We start from the raw sequence: 20,142 nt of genomic DNA on the forward strand, positions 1-20,142 counted from the left end.
CAGTCAAAAACCCAATCACGAAACATCCTGTAGAAGAATTACAGAACTTCCTGTAGAAACCCCTGCAACCTTCCTGTAGAAGTTCATAAACACGGTTGCATGGCATCCTGACTTTGTGAAACTCTCTAAAAGGATGATAGGGATCCCTTAGACCCTCTTCGAGTCTTCCCAACCTTTTCCAAGCAGTTCTCTTCCTTGATCCACCCCTGCACAATGAAAAGCCAGTTAAAAGCACATGCATGATAATTCTAATAACTTAATCAAAAATACAAAAAGATATTTTCTTCAGATAGTGATAACTTAGACACATGCATTTTACCTTCCTAGAAGTAATGGCATCTCTTTTCGTAGTTTGCATTCTCTCCTTTGCATCAGTAGGACTAGCTGGTAGAATTAGGGTTTGCTAGGGTTTGCGTTTCTTTTTGGCTTTCAGTTTCTTTTCGCAATTAGATTAGCTTCTTTCGAGTTAGCTTTCATCCATCAATTAAAAAGATTCTTCTAAGAGCTCATAGAAGTTGGCTTAAGCTCCTAGCGGACTTGTGCCAACTGACCAAGTGACAGCTGCGGCAAGAGCTAGTACTTGTGCATACAGCACCGTCGCTTCCAAGTTTGTTACGAACTACCGGGTTGATAAAATTAAAGAAGGGAGTTCTAGGAGTTGTAGCATTATTGCTACAATACTGGAGCCCACCATCTTTTTGGCGTCGTTGCCGGGGAAGCGTCAGAGTATTGGTGATTGCCACTTTTCTTCTATTTTCCACTACAATCTTCTGCTAAGTAGTTTATTTCATTTCCATTATGCAATTTCATTTATGCAAAAGTAGATTAGCATTTCCTGCTTTCATAGATTAGCATTTCAATTCCACAATTTCATTTCTGCAAGCGTAGATTAGCATTTCAATTCCGCAAGCGTAGACTAGCATTTCATTCCTGCAATTTCATTTGAGCAAAATAGATTAGTCCTTTCATGCTTTCATTTCAATTCCGCATTTTCATTTTAGCAAGATAGTTAGTTGCAGTTCAATCTATTTCAGTTTTGCAGGTACAAGAAGAAAAATACAAAAATCAACCAAAAAGATTTCTTTTCATGCCTTGTAGGAGTAGAGATAGCTCAGAAAAATGATTGCACAACACCCCCACTGCTTCACACAGCCAACCTTCTCTCTTCTTCGATGGCTGTGAGAGAAGAACCCCTAAGTGGCCAACAAGACATATTTAAAGAACCTCTAGGGGAGAAGAAGAAGAAACCATTCCTTTGGAGCAAATGGCTACAAGCAGAAATGTTGGGAGCAGTCCCTTGTCCAAAGACGAATTTGAAGATCAGATAGAAGATTTCAAGAGTGATATGAGGCAGTTTCTTGCCATGCAATTGGATACCCTGTGGATCCAAAAGAAGCAAGAGGAAGCCAAGAGGGCTTTGGTCATCTTTTGTCCTAGGTGCACTAGAAAGCATCCTAGGAACGAATGTCCAATGCACTCCCTAGAAGTGTGTTTTGTCTGTGAAGAATACCATCCTACGAATCAGTGCCCTTCCTTGCCTGGACTTAAAGTTGCATATCAAAGAGAAAAAGGAGCCACTGAATCACTCTATTATATGAACCAAAAGAGGCCACATGGACCTAGATCTTATCAGTGGGAACTGCAAGGGACATCCGAGACCTATTATGACCCCTATCAAGCCACTTTCATGCCTTCTTGGGGTCCCCCTGCTCATCCTTCCTGGTTCACACCTCCTCCTTGTTCCTTCACAGATCCATATTATGCCCAACCAACTGCTCATTTGTTTCACTCTTATGCTCAGCCACAGCCTCACTGGAATGCACCTCATCAGGGGTGGAGGCCCCAATCCAACACCCCTTCCGCTTATTTTCCTCCACCACCTATTCATCCACAACCATCGCCTCCTCCTCCACCAAGGCAACCCCAAATGCCTACCCAACCACACTGCCATCCATCTCCATCTCAATTTCACACCTCCACTCAACTACCCGTACCATTTCCAAAGCCATACAATGGAGTAGCTCAACCCAATTCCAAAGCTGAGGCACAACATGTGCAAATGATTCCTCGTGAGCTCAATGATCTTCACCATAGCTCAGGAAAAGCATTGCAAAAAAGAGATCATCTTGAAAGCATTGAAGGATCACATCCATCAAAAGAAGATTCAAAAGAGGAGATCAAAGAACCATGGGCTGCACTTGATGAAGAGAAGAGATCAGAATCAGAGATCGAGAGAGTTCCCTCATGGTTATCATCAAATCCTCCATGTACTCAAGAGAAAGATCAGCAAAAAGATGAAGATGAGAAGGTCATGTTAGAAGGTGACATGAAGAATGATCCAGATCAGCAAAAGAACCAAGGATATCAAAGCTATATTGAGATATGGTTTCAGAGGGTCACTAAGTTGCAGCGGCACTCTCTTCCTCAGCTTTGTTTGATCCCTTCAACGCCAGATCATTTGGTCTCTGAGATCTGGATAGTTGTCCAAGCATGCATTTCGAGCCTTCACATCATTTTTTCTCTAATCTCGATGTGCACATGGCTCCATTGGAAGTATTCTTATACTTGAAAATGATTTTGTTTTTCAAGTAGGGTAGGGTAAACAAAAAAAAAAAAAAAAAGAATAAAAATCTAAGGTGAAAACCCCCTCGGAGGCGCCTTAGATTGGCTCATTGATTGAAAACCCCCATGAGGCGGTCAATGGGTTGGAAAGAAGAGAAAATAATAAGGGAATAAGATCCCTGGGTGAAAACCTTCATTGGAGGCGCTCAGGGTAGGCAATTAGGTTGAAAACCTCCATGAGGCGCCCTAATTGTTTTTCAAAAAAAAAGAGAAAAATAAAAATAAAAATAAAACTAATTTCCATTGGCTAATTGCAGGTTGCAAGAAGGACGTTTCATGACAAGAGGAGCACTCAAATCAAGATCAAAGGAATTTTTCTTGTGCCTTCTACAGGAAGCTCTGTATTTCTACAGGAAACATCCTGTAGAACCTTTGGACGAGCCAAATCCAATTTCAAAAGTGAATCTAATGGTGGGAATCTGTTGATTAGGCCTACAAGCACTTGTGTGTCCATCCCTTGCCTTTATCCATCATTTTTTTGCCACCTCCTTGTGCTTCTCATTGTGCTTCTACAGGAACTTCCTGTAGAAATTGTGGGAAACTAGACATGTATTTCAAAAAGTGGTTTGGCGAACATGGTAGCTTCCTCAAGGGTTCAGAAGTCCTCATGCAATCTTCCAACTCCTCCTCCATCATCTCCATACCTGCATCACAGCCCAAGCTCAGTTTTTCCTTCCATGCAAACATTTGCAAAAAGCCTTGAGGCAAAAATCCATAGAACAAAATTTGTTTTTGCCATAACTTGAAAACCATACATCCATTTGACAAACCGTTTTATGGGGAATTGTACAAGGGTGATGGAAACATGCTTGAGCAGTTTCAGCCAATTCCGGTGCATGGTTTCCAAGAAATCAGCCTCCATCACCATCAGCCATTTTTGCATTTTCTCCATAACCGTGCATCCGTTTCAAAACCTGTATGAGTGATGGTAACCTACCCAAGCAGTTTCAGTCGATTCCGATGCACGGTTTCCGAGAAATCGATCTCTGAAATCTTCAACGATTTTCCATTTTTCTCGAAATCCGTGCATCCATTGATCACGATTTTGCTATGGGAGATGCATCATGATGATAGAAACATGCTCAGCAAGTTTCAGATCAATCCGCTTTACCCTTTGGGAGAAATGGCGAAAACAAGTTCTGGTTCTGTGACATTGCAGCAGCAGCAGCTTGAAGGTGCAGATTTGAACGTGGAAACAAATGCATGCAACTTAGATCTGGTCAGAGGACACCTGCACAAGGAAAAGCAATCAAAAATCATCAGCCAAGCCCTCATGCAACCAAAGGATCCAAGCATGCAGCAGCAGAACATGAGCATGCAGCAGCAAAAAGCTTCACAAGCAGTCGTTTGACTTCAAGTACGTGACTAAACCTTGTTCATCTATTGCATGAATCTAGTCTAAGCATTGCATGAACGAATGAAATGGTGAAATTAAGCCATGAATGTAGCAAGACACCCAGTTCTCTAGCACTCACGAGAAAGTCACGCAGCATGCATGGGTTAGTCATGCACGTGAAATTTAAAAAAACACGGATAGTGTGGGTAGTCTAAACTCCAATGCAACTGATGGATGAGATTACAGGCAGAGAACACACAGTTAACCACTGCAGTTCATGATAGCACAACAGTTGCATGGGCCAGCACACGTCTTTGCCACCTCACTCCAAAACAATCACGCAGAAATTAATGAGCGCTCAGCTGAAATTCATAAACTGTTAGTCAACTTGCACTTGCATCATGTTAAACTGAAGTATACATCCTCTGCTTCCACAATCAGCTTAACCTATCATCCTTCGCTGATTTTTTTTTGGCCTGTTCAAAATTCTTCCGCATACCAAGATCGTGCAGAGGCGCAGAGACATCCTATGGCATCCGGCTAGCATTCTACAGGAAGACGTTTTACAGGAAAATACAGCAGAGTCTTCCAGAGCAGAGAAGCCTCAGTTTTTCTTCATCAAGTTTGGAGCTTGAAGAAAGGTGAAAATAGCTGAGGTGGATCATGCTATTGATTTTATTGTTCGTTCACTTGCACGTGATATTGCAGAGGGTATGAAAGCCGTGGAATTGCTTTTAGAGCTTTCAAAGGATATGGTTGTGTGTGAACAGATTGGCAAGGTACAAGGTTGTATCCTCCTCCTTGTAACAATGTCAAATAGTGACAATCCTAAAGCTGCTAAGGATGCAAACGAAGTTCTGGAGAATCTCCCATACAGTGAGCATAATGTAGTGCAAATGGCACAGGCGAACTATTTCAAGCCTTTGATACAGAACCTGAGAGAAGGGTCTGACACAATGAAAATTGTTATGGCAAGTAAGTTGTCAGAGATAGGTTTAACAGATCAAAACAACGCTGCATTGCTCAAAGAGGGAGTTGTATTTCCACTTCTTGAAATGATTTCAAATGCTAATTTGAAGTCAAAATTAGCAGCCATTGGGGCACTTCAGAATCTTTCAAGTTTACCTGAGAATGCTTTACAAATGATCAAAGATGGGGTGGTCCGACCCATCTTGGACCTTTTATGCACACCACTGTCAACTGTATTGGCTTTGAGAGAAAAAGCTGCTAATACCTATGCAAACCTTGCTATGTCTACAGCATTTCCCCAAAGAACAAATGACACAACAGCTGCATTATTGGAATCTGATGATATCATATACCAGCTATTATCTTTAATAAATTTGACACCACCTTCAATACATGGAAGCATTGTTCGAGCATTCCATGCCATTTGTTGTGTACCAGCGGCTGTTGAGGCAAGGACAAATTTAAGAGAGGGAGGAGCAATTCAAGTATTGCTTCCCTTTTTGTGAAGCTACATACTCTGAAATGCGAGCTTATGTTGTGAAACTGTTGTTTATCTTGTCTCAAGATGGAGAGATAAAAGAAAATTAGCAGAACATCTTGGAGAAAAATATATGAAATGTTTAGCAAAACTTATTTCAACATCTTCAAATGAAGAAGAGAAAGTTGCCGCAGCCGGAAAGTATTGTCATGTTAGGAACAGAAATTTGAATTAAAGTTAACTAATGGAAAAACAGTGATTTTGCATGAAGTGAATCTACCATGAAACAAATTGGAAAGTTCTGGTGTTGTTCTGGTTAGATTTGTTTATTTCAATACTTTCCAAGGGGTTCACAAGGTCTTTTGCAATAGCCAGATTATTCCATGTGAAAGAATTCTTAAAAGTGTGATTCGGTATGAAGTTTTGCTCTACTCCTGGTTATACAGCAGCTTGAAACAAAACTTGGGAATTCTCATTTTTGGCCTGTTTTGAAGCAATTTCAGATTGAAGGGAAATGTTGATTCATAGCAGTGATATGTGAGCAAGTCATATTTTCTCTGCCCTTGATCTATCTTATGTTCTGTTCTGCTTCTGTTATCAATTCTTAGTAGAGTTCAAATCCAAGATTAAGAATGCCATTTGATTCAGTTAAAGGCCTGGAAACACTTTTTCCCATCCAACTTTGGCATGCAATATCTATTCTCGGGCAGTTCATTGTACTTGTATGCTTTTATAATACATTAGACTTGCCATTTGTGTTGGATTCGTCAGCTTTCAGGCAGCAGCACAGTTCAAGGAGAAGGCACCCCCAGCCAAGCACGCAAAGTCAGAGAAAATTGGTTCTACAGGAAGTTAGCAGACTGTTTCTACAGGAAGCCAGCGAACTGTTTCTACAGAAAGTTTGAAAAGAGGGAAGCCAAAGGAGGAATCGGCCGAGATGTTAGCCAAAGAAGTCACCAGGGCCATCAAAGATGAGGAGAGAGATTGGTTGCTCAGAGGATGAGCAACACTTTCAGTAGGGGGGTGATGATGAGCCCCAAAAATGGACAATTATTTGGGCTCATTCAACCTCCTAATTTGACTTAATCCACCATTCTCATTAGTTTATTGCATGTTTTTTATTATATTTATGTTAATAGAGTGAATTTGGTTAGTCATTATGCCAACAAGTCTAATGGGTGTTTTGTGTAGCCTTTTTGGTCAATTTGGAGACAAAATTGAAGGTCTTAATGAGCACTTGGCAGCCAAATTCGTGGGAAGACAAGGGAGAGGATTTGTAGGAAGGTGTCCCCTTCATTTATGGGCCCTTACCTCGAATTCTCCACCATCAGCTCAGAGTTCAAGGGCCACCGAATCAATCAGCACAAGGGAAGCCAAGCAAGTCAAGTAGGACTGCTGTTAACTGCAAGTTTTGGGCAGCCAAGTCCCTAAAGTTTAGGAGGACTGTTGGGTCCTCAATTTGTATAAATAATAAGGCTTAGGGCCTCATTTTGGTTAGCCAGTGGATGTTAGCTAGTTAGCCAGTAGATAGTAGCTAGTAGTTAGTCATTTCATAGCCTTGTTGTAGTCATTTTGTAATTCGATTTGTAGGCAATAGATTAGCTTTGCTTTCAGCTCATTCTCAAGCTCTCCTTGTGGACAGTTTTGATGTAACTCTTCATTCTTGATTAATAAAGATGAATCCAGCTTTGCACCAGCTCTAAATCTCTCTTGGGAGGCTGTAGCTCTTGGGGTTGGGCCCATCTCAAGCGCCCAGTACCTCCCTTGTTTATCTTTATGTGTGTTCGCTGCATTCTTAAAATAAAGTCTGCTCTTTAGATTTAATTCGTGCTTTGTTACTTAGGTTGCTTTTGATGGTTGAAGTAGATTTTTATGGTTATGATGGATTGGTAGGAGTTAGTCATGCGTTTATATCTCTTTGATAATGTTTTGTTCACATGCCGTACGTGATTCTTTTCATGAATAAGATTGTTGTTCACTCATCTCATTAAACTGTTAGATAGATCATCTAATATTTTGATTGTATGCAAGACGTAGTTGGTTTGATCAGGTAAACACTATGCAGAGCACCTTCATCACCTCCTCGTTCATCTGAGCCTCGTCCAGATCAGCTCCTCCATCACCAAGTTTGTTTCCTCATCTCCCATCTACTCTTTTGCCACGTAACCCTACCTTCTTGTCTTTCCATTGCCTAAACCTTCTTTGATGCAAGCTAGACTTCCACACCCTCTCATCACCTCATCCCTCAGTCATTGGGTCATTCCAGGCCCCTACCCTACCTCCCTACCCATTCATGCATTCTCTCCCACTCACCTATCAGTCAAAAACCCAATCATGAAACATCCTGTAGAAGAATTACAGAACTTCCTGTAGAAACCCCTACAGACTTCCTGTAGAAGTTCATAAACACGGTTGCATGGCATCCTGACTTTGTGAAACTCTCTGAAAGGATGATAGAGATCCCTTAGACCCTCTCCGAGTCTTCCCAACCTTTTCCAAGCAGTTCTCCTCCTTGATCCACCCCTGCACAGTGAAAAGCCAGTTAAAAGCACATACATGATAATTCTAATAACTTAATCAAAAATACAAAAAGATGTTTTCTTCAGATAGTGATAACTCAGACACATGCATTTTACCTTCCTAGAAGTAATGGCATCTCTTTTCGTAGTTTTCATTCTCTCCTTTGCATCAGTAGGACTAGCTGGTAGAATTAGGGTTTGCTAGGGTTTGCGTTTCTTTTTTGCTTTCAGTTTCTTTTCGCAATTAGATTAGCTTCTTTCGAGTTAGCTTTCATCCATCAATTAAAAAGCTTATTCTAAGAGCTCATAGAAGTTGGCTTAAGCTCCTAGCGGACTTGTGCCAGCTGACCAAGTGACAGCTGCGGCAAGAGCTAGTACTTGTGCATACAGCACTGTCGCTTCCAAGTTTGTTACGAACTACCGGGTTGATAAAATTAAAGAAGGGAGCTCTAGGAGTTGTAGCATTATTGCTACAATACTGGAGCCCACCAGTAATCTAATCTTATTTTATTATTTCCATTATTATTTTATCATATTCTTTATGAGGCCCATTGTAGACCTCAAAATTTCTCTAATGATTTCTTGTCCCAATCTAATCCAGTAAAATCCTTTACTTCTTAGTATATCCTCTATCTGGGATTTCCATGAGAAGTAGTTGGTAATGTTAAGAAAAAAGTTCACTTGGAGTGGCCACATTAAAATATGCAAATAATAGGGCTTCAAAAGCTGAAATTGACACTCGTAATGAAAAGTTCTCGAAAAAATAGGTTATTTCCAAAAGAAATTGCATTAAAAATAGACTTTGGATGTAAAATTTGATGAGCCTCGGTATTGCAACAAGAATGTTGCAACTTCCAAGGCTATCCAAACCAGTGTTGCACACATCGCGATCGGGATTTAATCGGCGCCGGGAAAAAAAAAAAAAAATCGTTAAAATCGGGAAAAAATCGGAAAAAAGCGGGAAAAAATCGTTTGGCACAAAAATATTCATTTTTTTTCAATTTTTTTCAATTTTTTTAATATCTAAACCATCTACAACATAAAATAAATACATTGACACATAAATATGATAAAAAAACTAATATATAAGATGTTTAATATCATTTCTAGCGCTAAAATCACACATAACATTGAATCATGTCCTGAATAGTAAGTCCTGAGTCCCAAGTCCAACTCAGCCTCAAAATATCAACAAAAAATATGATAATGTATCTCATCATGTCATAATGTCATATACAATAAAATGAAAGTCTAATCCTATTGATTTCCTCTGCCCCTCTTGCGAGAAAATGGCACAACTTTCTCTTTCCCTCTAGATGTAGAAGCTGGTGCCTGTGGTGGTGGAAATGGCAGTGGAGTCTGACGTGCTCTAGAAGCTGAAGAACTAGTAGTAGCAGCTACAGGAGGCTGAGGTGGACGGAGACCACGTCCTCTACTGGTGGTAGTGGTAGCCCGGGTAGCCCGGGTAGGCGGTGTCATCACCTCCTCCTCCTGCTCCTCCAACTCCTCCTCCTCCTGCTCCTGCTCCTGCTCCTCCTCCTCCTCCTCCTCCCCCTCATCCTGCACTAACCAATCCTCAGTGGGATCCATGAGAGGCCTCTCGGTCTCAACCCTCCATTCAGCAGTGGTGTCAATCCCATCCAATGAGATGGCTTCCGTATCAGGTGTCTTCTCTAGTTGTTTCACCCACAATCGAAGATTGTAGTAGACATAGACCATGTCATTAAGTCTATGGGACTCCAACCTGTACAAAGTTCATGAAATAATAAATTAATAATTAATAATTAATATTATAAAAAAAATATTGTTTAAAACTTTAATGAATTCAAAAATTTATTTGGAAATTTGCAATATTTTAAATGTTTAAGTGTTAACCTATTGCGCTTCTTGTTGTGTATTTTTTCAAATACACTCCAATTGCGCTCACATCCCGAGGAGCTGCATGTTTGGCTGAGGATGCGCACGGCAAGATTTTGCAAAAGGGGTACTCTGCCACCATACATCTTCCACCATGCGTCTACAACAAAATTACAAAGAAAATTTTAAATAAACATAAGAAAAAAATGGAATTTGAAGAAACAATGAAATTTGAAACAAAGTTACAAAGTACATACTACAAACTAAAAAATACCTGGGATTTTAACCGTCCTATCATTGATAGCCATCTCAAAGCCAAATGTGCCAGCTGACAACTTATATTGCTCAATTTGTCTAGAGACCTCCATACGTTCTTCTGGAGTTCTCACCATCTTCTGGACACAGGTTAATAATCCTTCCACGACCTCAACATCAAAATTAAACCCACATGCATAAGAAAATGCAGGGTTCAGGAAAAGGCCAGCAGCATGAATGGGACGATGGAGTGTGTTGTTCCATCGCTCATCAATGACGTTCCATAGAAGGATTTGTCTCTGGAACCCATCATCTCCCTTGTCATCATAGTAGGACCGAATGGCTTCTTTGGCCCTATCCATGGCTTCATACAAATAGCCCATTGCGGGCTTCTCACCATCTACCAACCGAAGAACCTTTACCAAAGGTTCAGTGACAGCGCACACCTCCTGCACTCCCGCCCAGAAGTCTTCTTGGTATGAAACAAGTCTGCAGACGGCCTCTCCTTCTGGTTTGCGGCTCATTGGCGAAGAACGCCACTCCTCTGAAACAAACATTCTCTTCAAATCCCACATAGAATTCAAGAGGGATTGAAGAGATATGAAACTCGTCGCAAACCGTGTAATGGCGGGGCGCACCAACTCTTTGTTGTTGGTGCATTTTCTCATCAAGCTAAGCACAGATGTGTGATTGTAAATAAATTTTGTGATGGTTTTTGATGAGTCAACAGCCTCTTTGACAAAGGGAATTTTCCCTATGTCCTCTAACATCAAATCAATACAATGGGCAGCACAAGGTGTCCAAAATAAAGTAGGATGCCTGTCCATAAGCATTCTACCAGCAGCAACATAATTTGCAGCGTTGTCCGTTATGACTTGGACAACATTTTCTGCACCCACCTCCAAAATAAACACATCCAGCAAATCACATAAATTTTTTGCATCTTTGATTTGATGAGTTGCATCAACAGATTTGATAAACATAGTCCCCAAGGGACAACTAACCAAGAAGTTTATAAGGGTTCTCCCCTTTTGGTCAGTCCAACCATCTGACATAACAGTGCATCCTGTTTGTGCCCATGATGCCCTAAAATCCTCCAATCTTTGGGTGCAGTCACGCTTTTCATCTTGAAGAAGCCGGCCTCTGAAATCATGAAGAGAAGGGAGTTTGTACCCCGGGCCAACACTGGCAACAGCATCAAGAGTAGGTTGGAAAAATGGATTATTCCTTATAATGCTGAAAGGAATATCACTCCAGAGGAGAAATTTTGTCATCAACTTGTCAGCTTTTTCTTTTTCAGTTCTTTTCATCATTGAACCGATAGTTGGTTGTGAACCAGGTGTGGTTCGAGGAACAAAATATGATGATGCAGCAAACGGATTGACTGACGCTGCAGTAGAACCTGTGCCACTTGGCCCACTTCCTTCAACTGACCTTCTTAGTTGCCTTTTGAGTTCTTCTTTGGCGTCTCTAGTGTGCTCTAATTCTCCCAATGCTCTCATGGCTTTTTGGATAATTTCAGCATTTGTCTTTAGACAGGGCCCCACATCACGTCCAGGGATTTGTGCAAGGTGGAACTTCAACCTGTACACCCCCCCGAATATTTCCTTTCCACACAACTTGCAAATCAAGTTTTGTCTATCATTCGGAGTTTTAGGGTCACCATATTCCCAGAAAGGATCCAATTTCCTTGGCATGTTTGTTTTTGAATTTTGAATTTGCAAACCTATGGAAAAATAAGGATTAGGAAATAGGAATTTAGGATTACATAAATGATAATAGTAAATACAAATTACAATTTAGCATTTGCAAAATTACAAGCTAATTATTTCCAAAATCCCAATTTCTAAACCCAAAAAACAATGAAAAATCAAAAAAAATAAACAATGTTTAAAGAAAATGAGAAAATAAAAATCAAAAATTGGTTCTCATAGTCATAACAAATAACCCATCCCAAATCAATGAAAAATTTCCAAAAATTCTTTAAAAACAATGAAAAACAAAGTTTTTATAGAACCAAAACAAAAAAAAATTAATCTACATACCTGGTTTATGGACAAATTGGCGATCTTGGCTTGGATTCCTCCTAAAATCGCTTCGATTCGCTCCCACAACCGACGGCAACCCTCTCCCTCCCTTCTTCTCCTTCTCCTCCGCGGCGGACTGCTGAATGAATAAACAAAAAATCGAATTTCCATATAAAACCCCCGCTGCCCGCGCCTCTGGCGATTTTTAAGGAAAAAATCGCGATTTTATCGAAAAAATCGCTATAAAAAAAATTTGGCGATTTTTTGGATAAAAATCGCGCTTTGAATCGGGAAATTCAAAAAATCGCGATTTTCCGATTTTATCGCGATTTAATCGCGATGTGTGCAACACTGATCCAAACTCTATCAACCCGGGGTTCGTACAAATTTAAGAGGTATCAACACTATATGTGTGGCATACAATGTGGCCTTCTTTTTTGGTCATGATGTAATGAAGTGCATGTACTCGAGCCAAAACCTAAACTAATTGCAGAAAATAAAATGTTTGAAATGAAACCTTAACCTATTGCAAAAAAGAAAGTACAAAAAAAGAGACTGAAATCAAATGTTAGAACACACTATTTTCTAACTAACTGTTAAGAAGCTTTGCTTCAAAAAAATGTTAAGTTAATATGTATGCAATCCTACTGTCCTAAGCATGTAGATAAAAACCATCAAACCTTCTACTGATGTGCATGTAAATGAATAAAATAAATCTGTTTTTCTTTTTGTCTTTTTTTCATGTGAGAGTGTGGAAGCTAATCTCTTTTGGTGATGTGACAAGTGGCTTGGAGATTATGGTGGATGGTTAGAAGGCTTGGAAGACCCTTAGGTGACCTTGTGTGGCTTCCTGAAGGTTTTCCCTCAATTCAACCTCAAAACAGGCCACTACAGGAAAACCTACAGGATGTACTAAAAACCTACAAGATCCTCTTAAAACCTACAGGATATAGCCGAGAGCAAAAGGATGGATGTTTAAGGTGATGGAAAGCTTAGGGAAGGTGGTTGGTGGATGGAATGAGGCAAGGGAGTGCCTAGGACCACTTCAGAACTCAAAACCAAAGTTGGGAGATGGATGGATTTGCTCAAAAAACTTGGAGAAGTTTCCTTGTGAAATGATGAAATTGGTGAGGGTTTAATGACCAATCAAATCAAATCCAAATGGGATGGGACAAATTTTGCTATTAACTAGGATGTCTTAGGTCCCTATTCCAAGTGGAATCACTCAAAAAGACCTATGTTAACCCATGCAAAAAAATAAAAAACATTACTAGTTGAAAATCTAGAAATTCGAGAACTAGTGTGCTAGTAAATCTAAAAAAATGTCTAACCAAATCAAATGCAAATGGAATGGGGTATTTTTTGTTATGAACTAGAATGTTTTTGTGATCTAATGCAAGTGGAACCAACTTGATTGAAGCTTGTAAGCATGCTCTAAAAAATAACAGAAATGTATTGTTCTTTATTAAAAAGGAGGTCTAGCAATCTAGATTTGGGAATAAAAAGACTAATCCAAGCAGCTCAATTATTACTATGAACTTCCAAAGCTTTTCTAAAGATGAAATAGTGCTTTTGATCCTGCAAAAGAACTTACATCAACCATTTAACTCAATTCTATAACAAGAAATCATTAATATTAAATGCAAAAAAAAAGAAATAAAAATTAGAAATGCATGTGAATAATAAGTGAAAAGAAGGAAAGAAGATGTTACAAAAGGGCTCTGAGGCTCTTGGGATGGCCAAGCCCAAGGAAACTCAGAGACCTATGGAGGAGAACAAGATTAGAAGCTAAACATGAAACCAATCTTCATTATTTCATCAATACAATTACATCCCTGCAAAAAAATACAATGGAGCTGCAAAAATATGAGTTCTCTCCACAAAAACACTAATAAAAATCCATCCCTAGAGGCAAATTCGACTTGGTACTTTTACAAAATGATTATGAATCATTCCCCATGAATGGAGGAAGTTTTCTCCACCAAAATCCTTTGATTAGTGGATCTAGTCCCTTGATTAGTGGAACACATTCCTAGATTTTCTCAATCATTGGAGTTCCACAATTTGTATCATAATTCCATAATATCTTGTTGATTTATTATTTATTATTGATCCTTCTGTAGTAGAGAACAAGTCCCTAAATTATCTCCTCCTCCAAATCTTCATAATCTACCCAATATTTTCATAATATTCCACAAAAATAAATAATATTAGGCACAAATATCCAATTATTCATAAACCTTCCTAATGAATATATTAAAGTTAAAAATCTAATGTAGAAAGAGAGGTTTAATGTGCTCAGAATGGTCATAGGCCTTAGTTTATGTTTTAATTTAGAGGCATGGGCCTTAATTTATGTCTAATTTAGATGTCCATCATACCCCCGTACTAAAAATTTTGTTCATCCTCTGAGCAATTTAGTGACCTCATTGTGCCTCATCCATGGCCCTGGTGGCCTCTCTCTTGTGCATTAAGAATATTGGATGTAAGTTCTGTAAGGACAAGCCCAACAACATATTTCTGCAAAAAAAAAAAAAACATTGCTTCTTGAGACCATTAGCTTTCTTTCTTCTCCTTATTCAAGATGAGTTCTTGAATAATTTTCAGTTTGGTAAGGTCTTCCACACCCTTATCAACCTTCTGCTACCTTGTTCCACCATTTGGACACCTCTACCACCTTCAAAATGCATTTAAATGAGAACTAGGACATCTTGTAGTAATCCCTGTCAAAACTATAGAAAACCCTGTTAAAACTACAAGAAACCAGTCTTGAGCATAAATGATAGTTTGAGGTCTTAACTCCCATTCCTTTTTCCCATTTTTAGGCCTTGGACAAAATCTAGAAAGAGATTGGAGACCTCTTGGAAAACATATTTTCATCACTACAGTTTGATTTTTGTTTTGATGGCGAATGCCTCATTTCCTTTTGTTGTCTTCTTCTTCTCTCTTGTGGCCTAGATGACAGCCTAATGGCCTTGGAGTTCTATGAAAAAGCTCAGCCATCTTGGAGTTCAGCATAATTGTTTCATTTCTTTCTTTTTGTAGCAACATTCTGCCTTCCTGTAGTAGTTATTCCTCCTCTTTCAGGGTCTTCTAATTGTATGGGAGTGATGAGAAATGATGATGAGGGATTGGATGACGATATTAGGGCTCAAAAGGAATAGTGTAGGTTTGTGAAGATGGAAAGGTTGCTTTGTTTGTTTTTTTTTCAAGAATGAAATGGGATGGATGAATGATGAATAGATAGTGAATATGAAGTGGATGGAGGGCTTGGAGTGTTGGGGTGACTTGGCCTTTGCAAGAATTTTTTTTTTTAATTGTTGTTCTCATTCGTTGAAATCATCACTCTTCATAATTTGACTTTTCAACATTGTATGAGTGAATGAGTGAGCTGCAATTAACTAGTTGAAGGCGGCTGAAACTGTTGACCTATCCTTAACTTATAAAACCTCATCTCTCATGCATTGACAACAAATTTCTAACTATAATATGCTCAAGAGAAGAGGTCAAGAATATTTCATACATGTACCTACCTGATGGTTGTTGAAGAGACATACATGTTGCTGCTGAGTTGATGTTGATGTGCAGGTGTTGGATGGTGGTGTTGATGATCATGATGCTGCTACTAAGCTCTAAAGGAGCTTCTTTGACCTCTGGATCTTCATGCTAAAGCTTACTGCAAATCTCTGGTTACTTCATCATCATATTCCCTCAACTTTTCAAAGAAACCCATCCAATTGTGCCTTGTGAATATCTTTAGTACAGGAAGATGTTGATGAATCCTCACTGTGTTGATGGGTTCCCCTTGTCATTTTTCTCTGCTGGATGGAGGTTTGTATATGTATGATACCAAATTTAGAAATTTTGTGTATACAATTCCCTTATGCTACAATCACTTTCAATAAACTAGAAGGTTTTTCATGTTCCTTTCACTTGGAAAAATGTGGGGAGATGTAGAGCCTACCTTCTTAACACTACTTGATGAAGCCAACCTCTGTTTTTCCCTTTTAAAACTGCTCATTTCCAATCTTGTAGATGATGTTATGTATCGTATAAGATCTCAGGGAATCTTGTAGGTTTTCAGGACAACGATTTTTTTTGTCCATATCTCCCAAACGGTACAATGGATTGACCTAAAACTTTCTGAGCATATTGTCATAATCATTATGCACCTCCCCATAAAAACAAATTGATCAATGGAAGCATGAATCTTGAGAAAAAACTAAAAATGGCTTAAGGTCATGGAGGTCGATTTATTGGAAATCGTGCACTGGAATTTTCTGAAATTGCTTGAAAATGTTACCAGCATCTATATGCATCTCCCCATGAAACGGTTTTTTAAATGGATGCATGGATATCGAGAAAATGTAAAAATCGTTGTAGGTGATGGAAGTCGATTTCTCGACAACTGTACACTGGAATTTGCTAAAATTGCTTGAGCATGTTACTATCATCGATATGCATCTCCCCCTGGAATAGCTTGGAAAATGGATGCACGGTTTTCAAGTTATGGCAAAAACAAATTTATGCTCTATGTATTTTTGTATCTTGTAATAAAACATAGCATTCTATAGTTTTTTAGGACAACAACCAAATTAAATAGTAGAAGCTTGAGAATGATGGGTGGATGGTGGAAATATATGAGGGCGATGGATTGGCATGGCCTTAGCCTTGTTGGAGCATTTGAGCAAAAGAGGAGAAAGTCAAAATTTGAGTTCTTTTGACTAGGATTGACAAATTTTCCCCTTTGGTACCAACTTGTTCTTGTTGCTTGCAGGTGTTGGAGAGTACATACATTCATCAAAGAGATGCATGGAGCAAGGATTTTTTTTGTTTTCTCTTTTTTTCTTCTAGACCTATTAACCGCTTCAAGGAGGTTTTCAACTAGTAGGTCTGCCTAGGCGCCTCAAAGGAGGTTTTCACCTAGGATCTTTTCTTTTTTCCTCTTTTTTCTTTTTTTCAACCCATTGACTGCCTCATGGAGGTTTCAATCAATGAGCCAATCTGAGGCACCTCAAAGGAGATTTTCATCTGGGATTTTTATTTTTTTCTCTTATTTTTCAAATTTTTTTTCTACCCTACTCTACTTGAAAAACAAAATCACTTTCAAGTATAAGAATACTTCCAATGGAACCATGTGCACATCAAAATCACAGATAAAATGGTGTGGAGGCTTAAAATGTATACTTTGACATGTACCTGGATTTGAAAGATCAAATGATTTGACTTTGATGATATCAAGCACATTTGAAGACGAGGGTATTGCTACAACTTAATGATTGTCTAGAACCATATTTCAATATAGTTGTGATGCCCCTGGTCCACTTGGTGATTTGGATCATCTTGGATATCTTCTTCTTCCATGACCTTCAAATTTTCCTCTTTTTGTTGATTGTTCTATTGAACACATGGAGGAATTGATGATAACCATGAGGTAGCTTTCTTAATCTCTGATTTTATTGTCTGCTTTTCATCAAATCAGCCCGTGATTCTTTTATCTTCTCTTTCAAATCTTCTTTCTCTGCATGTTGTCCCTCAATGGCATCAAGAGAATCACTTTTTTGTAATAATCTTCCTGAGCTATGGTGAATACCATTGAGCTCAAGAGGAAATGTTTGGAAGTGTTGTACCTCAGCATTGTAAATGGGTTGAGCTACTTCAATGCGTGGGTTTGGAAATGGTGGTGCAGGTAGTTGAGTGGAGTGTATATTTGAGATGGATGTGGATGGGGTTGTGGTTCTGGTGGAAGTGAATGGTAGTGATAACATGGAGTTGGGTATGGAGGATGTTGAGGAAAATATTGAGGATATTCTAGATGGCTCCCATAAGTTCCTTGCCAACCTTGTTGCCAAGATTGGTTTTGGAGTTGAGATGTCAATGTTGCCAATGAAAATGTGTGTTCCAATTACTTTAAGGTGGATATGCATAACCGTAAAATTTGGAATTAGGCTCTTGCATCATATCAAGATGAATAGGCTGCCATGGTCCTCTTGGAGCTACATAACATTGTTGTATTGGCAATTGACTTGCTCCATTGTTCTCTTGATGAACTTCCTTCAACCATGGTAATGATGGACAATGTTTAACATCCTGTGATTCTGCAACACAAATATCAACATTTTCATTTCCTTCATCTTGCATCCTTAACATTTCTACTTGTTTTGTTAGATTGCTAAGAATTTCTGTTTTAAAATCATCAAAAAAATTCCAAGTTTAGCTTGACTTACCGATCTTGATGTTGATTTACCTACTCTTGCTTTTCCTCTTGATATGTATTTGCATGTTTCACAGATTTCATCAAATGATAATTGACATACATCACCTCTACTCGTAATATTAAGGAAATCAATCCATTCATCCCTAATTGTTCTAAGTAAGAGGGTTTTTAATGTGTCCGATCTTAAATTGTGTAGTTTTTCCCTCTTAACATTATACATGAACCTCTCTATTAGATCCTCAAGGCTCTCATCTTCTCTTTGATTCATTCTAAAGATTTATTCCTTAAGATCGTGATCTTTATATTTTTCTAGAAATATCTTTTACATCTCACTCCATGATCTTATTGAATTAGTCCCTAAACTCATGAACCATTTAAGAGCTCTATCCTTCAAAGTTACTGGAAACAATCTCATTTTTTGAGTTTTTAATAAGTAACCATAAGATCTACAAACAATTTCAAATTCAAAGAGAAAGATTTTTGGATCCTCTGACCTTAGACCATGAAATTTTGGGAAAAAATGGAGGAATGTTCTTCATGTGCACATTGATATCAGTATCTTGAATGGGAAATCCAAGAGGATCTTCTTCATTTTCACCATCTCCATCCATTTTTTCTACATTCTTTGCCATCTTCTTCTTCCTGCAAAAGTGAATGGTGATGTGGTTCTCACTGCACCACGTGATCAAATGGAGGGGTGGGTTTGGTGTTGGAGATTTTTTTTTTTGTTTTTATGATTGAATAAAAATACTAATGCAATGCACTTTTCTACTTTTGAAAATAAATATGCCTAATGCAAATATTTTTTTTGTTTTTTTCAAAAAGTAAAAAGAAATTAATCAACTAGGGAATAAAACAATGCATACTTTGACACCTCCCCGGCAATGGCGTCAAAAAGTGACGAGCCTCGGTATTGCAACAAGAACGCTGCAACTCCCAAGGCTACCGACTTTAATTATCAACCTGGGGTTCATACAAACTTAAGAGGTATCAACACTATATGTGTGACATATAATGTGTCATTCATTTGTTGTCATGATGTGATGAAGTGCATGTACTGAAGCCAATTCCTAAACTAATTGCAGAAAATGAAATGTTTGAAATAAAACCTTAACCTATTGCAAGAAAAAAAGTACAAGGAAAGAGATTGAAATCAAATGCTAAAACACGTCATTTTCTAACTAATTGTTAAGAGGCTTTGCTTCAAACGAATGCTAAATTAACATGTATGCAATCCTACTGTCCTAAGCATGCAGATTCAAACCATCAAACCTTCTACTGATGTGCATGTAAATTAATAAAATAAATCTGTTTTTCGTTGTCTTTTTTTCATGTGAGAGTGAAAGTTAATCTATTTTGGTGATATGGCAGGTGGCTTGGAGATGATGGTGGATGGTTAGAAAGCTTGGAAGACCCTTAGCTGACCTTGTGCGGCTTCTTGAAAGTTTTCCCTCAACTCGACCTCAAAACAAGCCACTACAGGAAAACCTACAGGATGTACTAAAAACCTATAGGATCCCCTCAAAACCTACAGGATACAGTTGAGATCAAAAGGATAGATGTTTAAGGTGATGGAAAACTTAGGGAAGGTGGTTGGTGGATGGAATGGGGCAAGGGAGTGCCTAGGACCACTTCAAAACTCAAAACCAAAGTTGGGAGATGGATAGATTTGCTCAAAAAGATGGAGAAGTTTCCTTGTGAAATGATGAAATTGGTGAAATGTCTTAGGTCCATACTCCAAGTGGAATTACTCAAAAAGACCTATGTTAACCCATGCAAAAAAATAAAAAACATTACTAGTCGAAAATCTAGAATTTCGAGAACTAATGAGCTAGTAAATCAAAAAAATTCCTAACCAAATC

The 20,142-nt window shown here is 38.7% G+C and overlaps 1 protein-coding gene across 1 annotated transcript; it reads right to left on the reverse strand.

The window, feature by feature from the left end:
• Positions 1–5,843: 5,843 nt before the first annotated feature.
• Positions 5,844–10,291, reverse strand: LOC149250704 (uncharacterized). Its single transcript, XM_089453723.1, has 3 exons — positions 9,800–10,291; positions 9,407–9,668; positions 5,844–5,888 (listed from the first exon to the last, which is right to left on the reverse strand). The coding sequence occupies exons 1-3, from the start codon at positions 9,925–9,927 to the stop codon at positions 5,844–5,846; spliced, it is 435 nt and encodes a 144-aa protein (XP_089309849.1). The 5' UTR covers positions 9,928–10,291.
• Positions 10,292–20,142: the final 9,851 nt, after the last annotated feature.

The sequence above is a fragment of the Pinus tabuliformis genome, chromosome 7, assembly GCF_031772625.1.
Source record: "Pinus tabuliformis cultivar Carrire ecotype Pingquan chromosome 7, CPIR1, whole genome shotgun sequence".
Lineage (NCBI taxonomy): Eukaryota > Viridiplantae > Streptophyta > Pinopsida > Pinales > Pinaceae > Pinus > Pinus tabuliformis.

What these genes read in the sequence shown, in the direction of transcription:
- LOC149250704 (XM_089453723.1), bottom strand. Translation starts at nt 9,927, where the DNA reads ATGTATGGTGGCAGAGTACCCCTTTTGCAAAATCTTGCCGTGCGCATC. An exon ending in CACAACAAGAAGCGCAATAG is followed by an intron (nt 9,669 to 9,799) that starts GTTAACACTTAA and finishes AACTTTGTACAG; the next exon opens with GTTGGAGTCCCATAGACTTA. An exon ending in TGGAGGAGCAGGAGGAGGAG is followed by an intron (nt 5,889 to 9,406) that starts GTGATGACACCG and finishes GCTTCAAAACAG; the next exon opens with GCCAAAAATGAGAATTCCCA.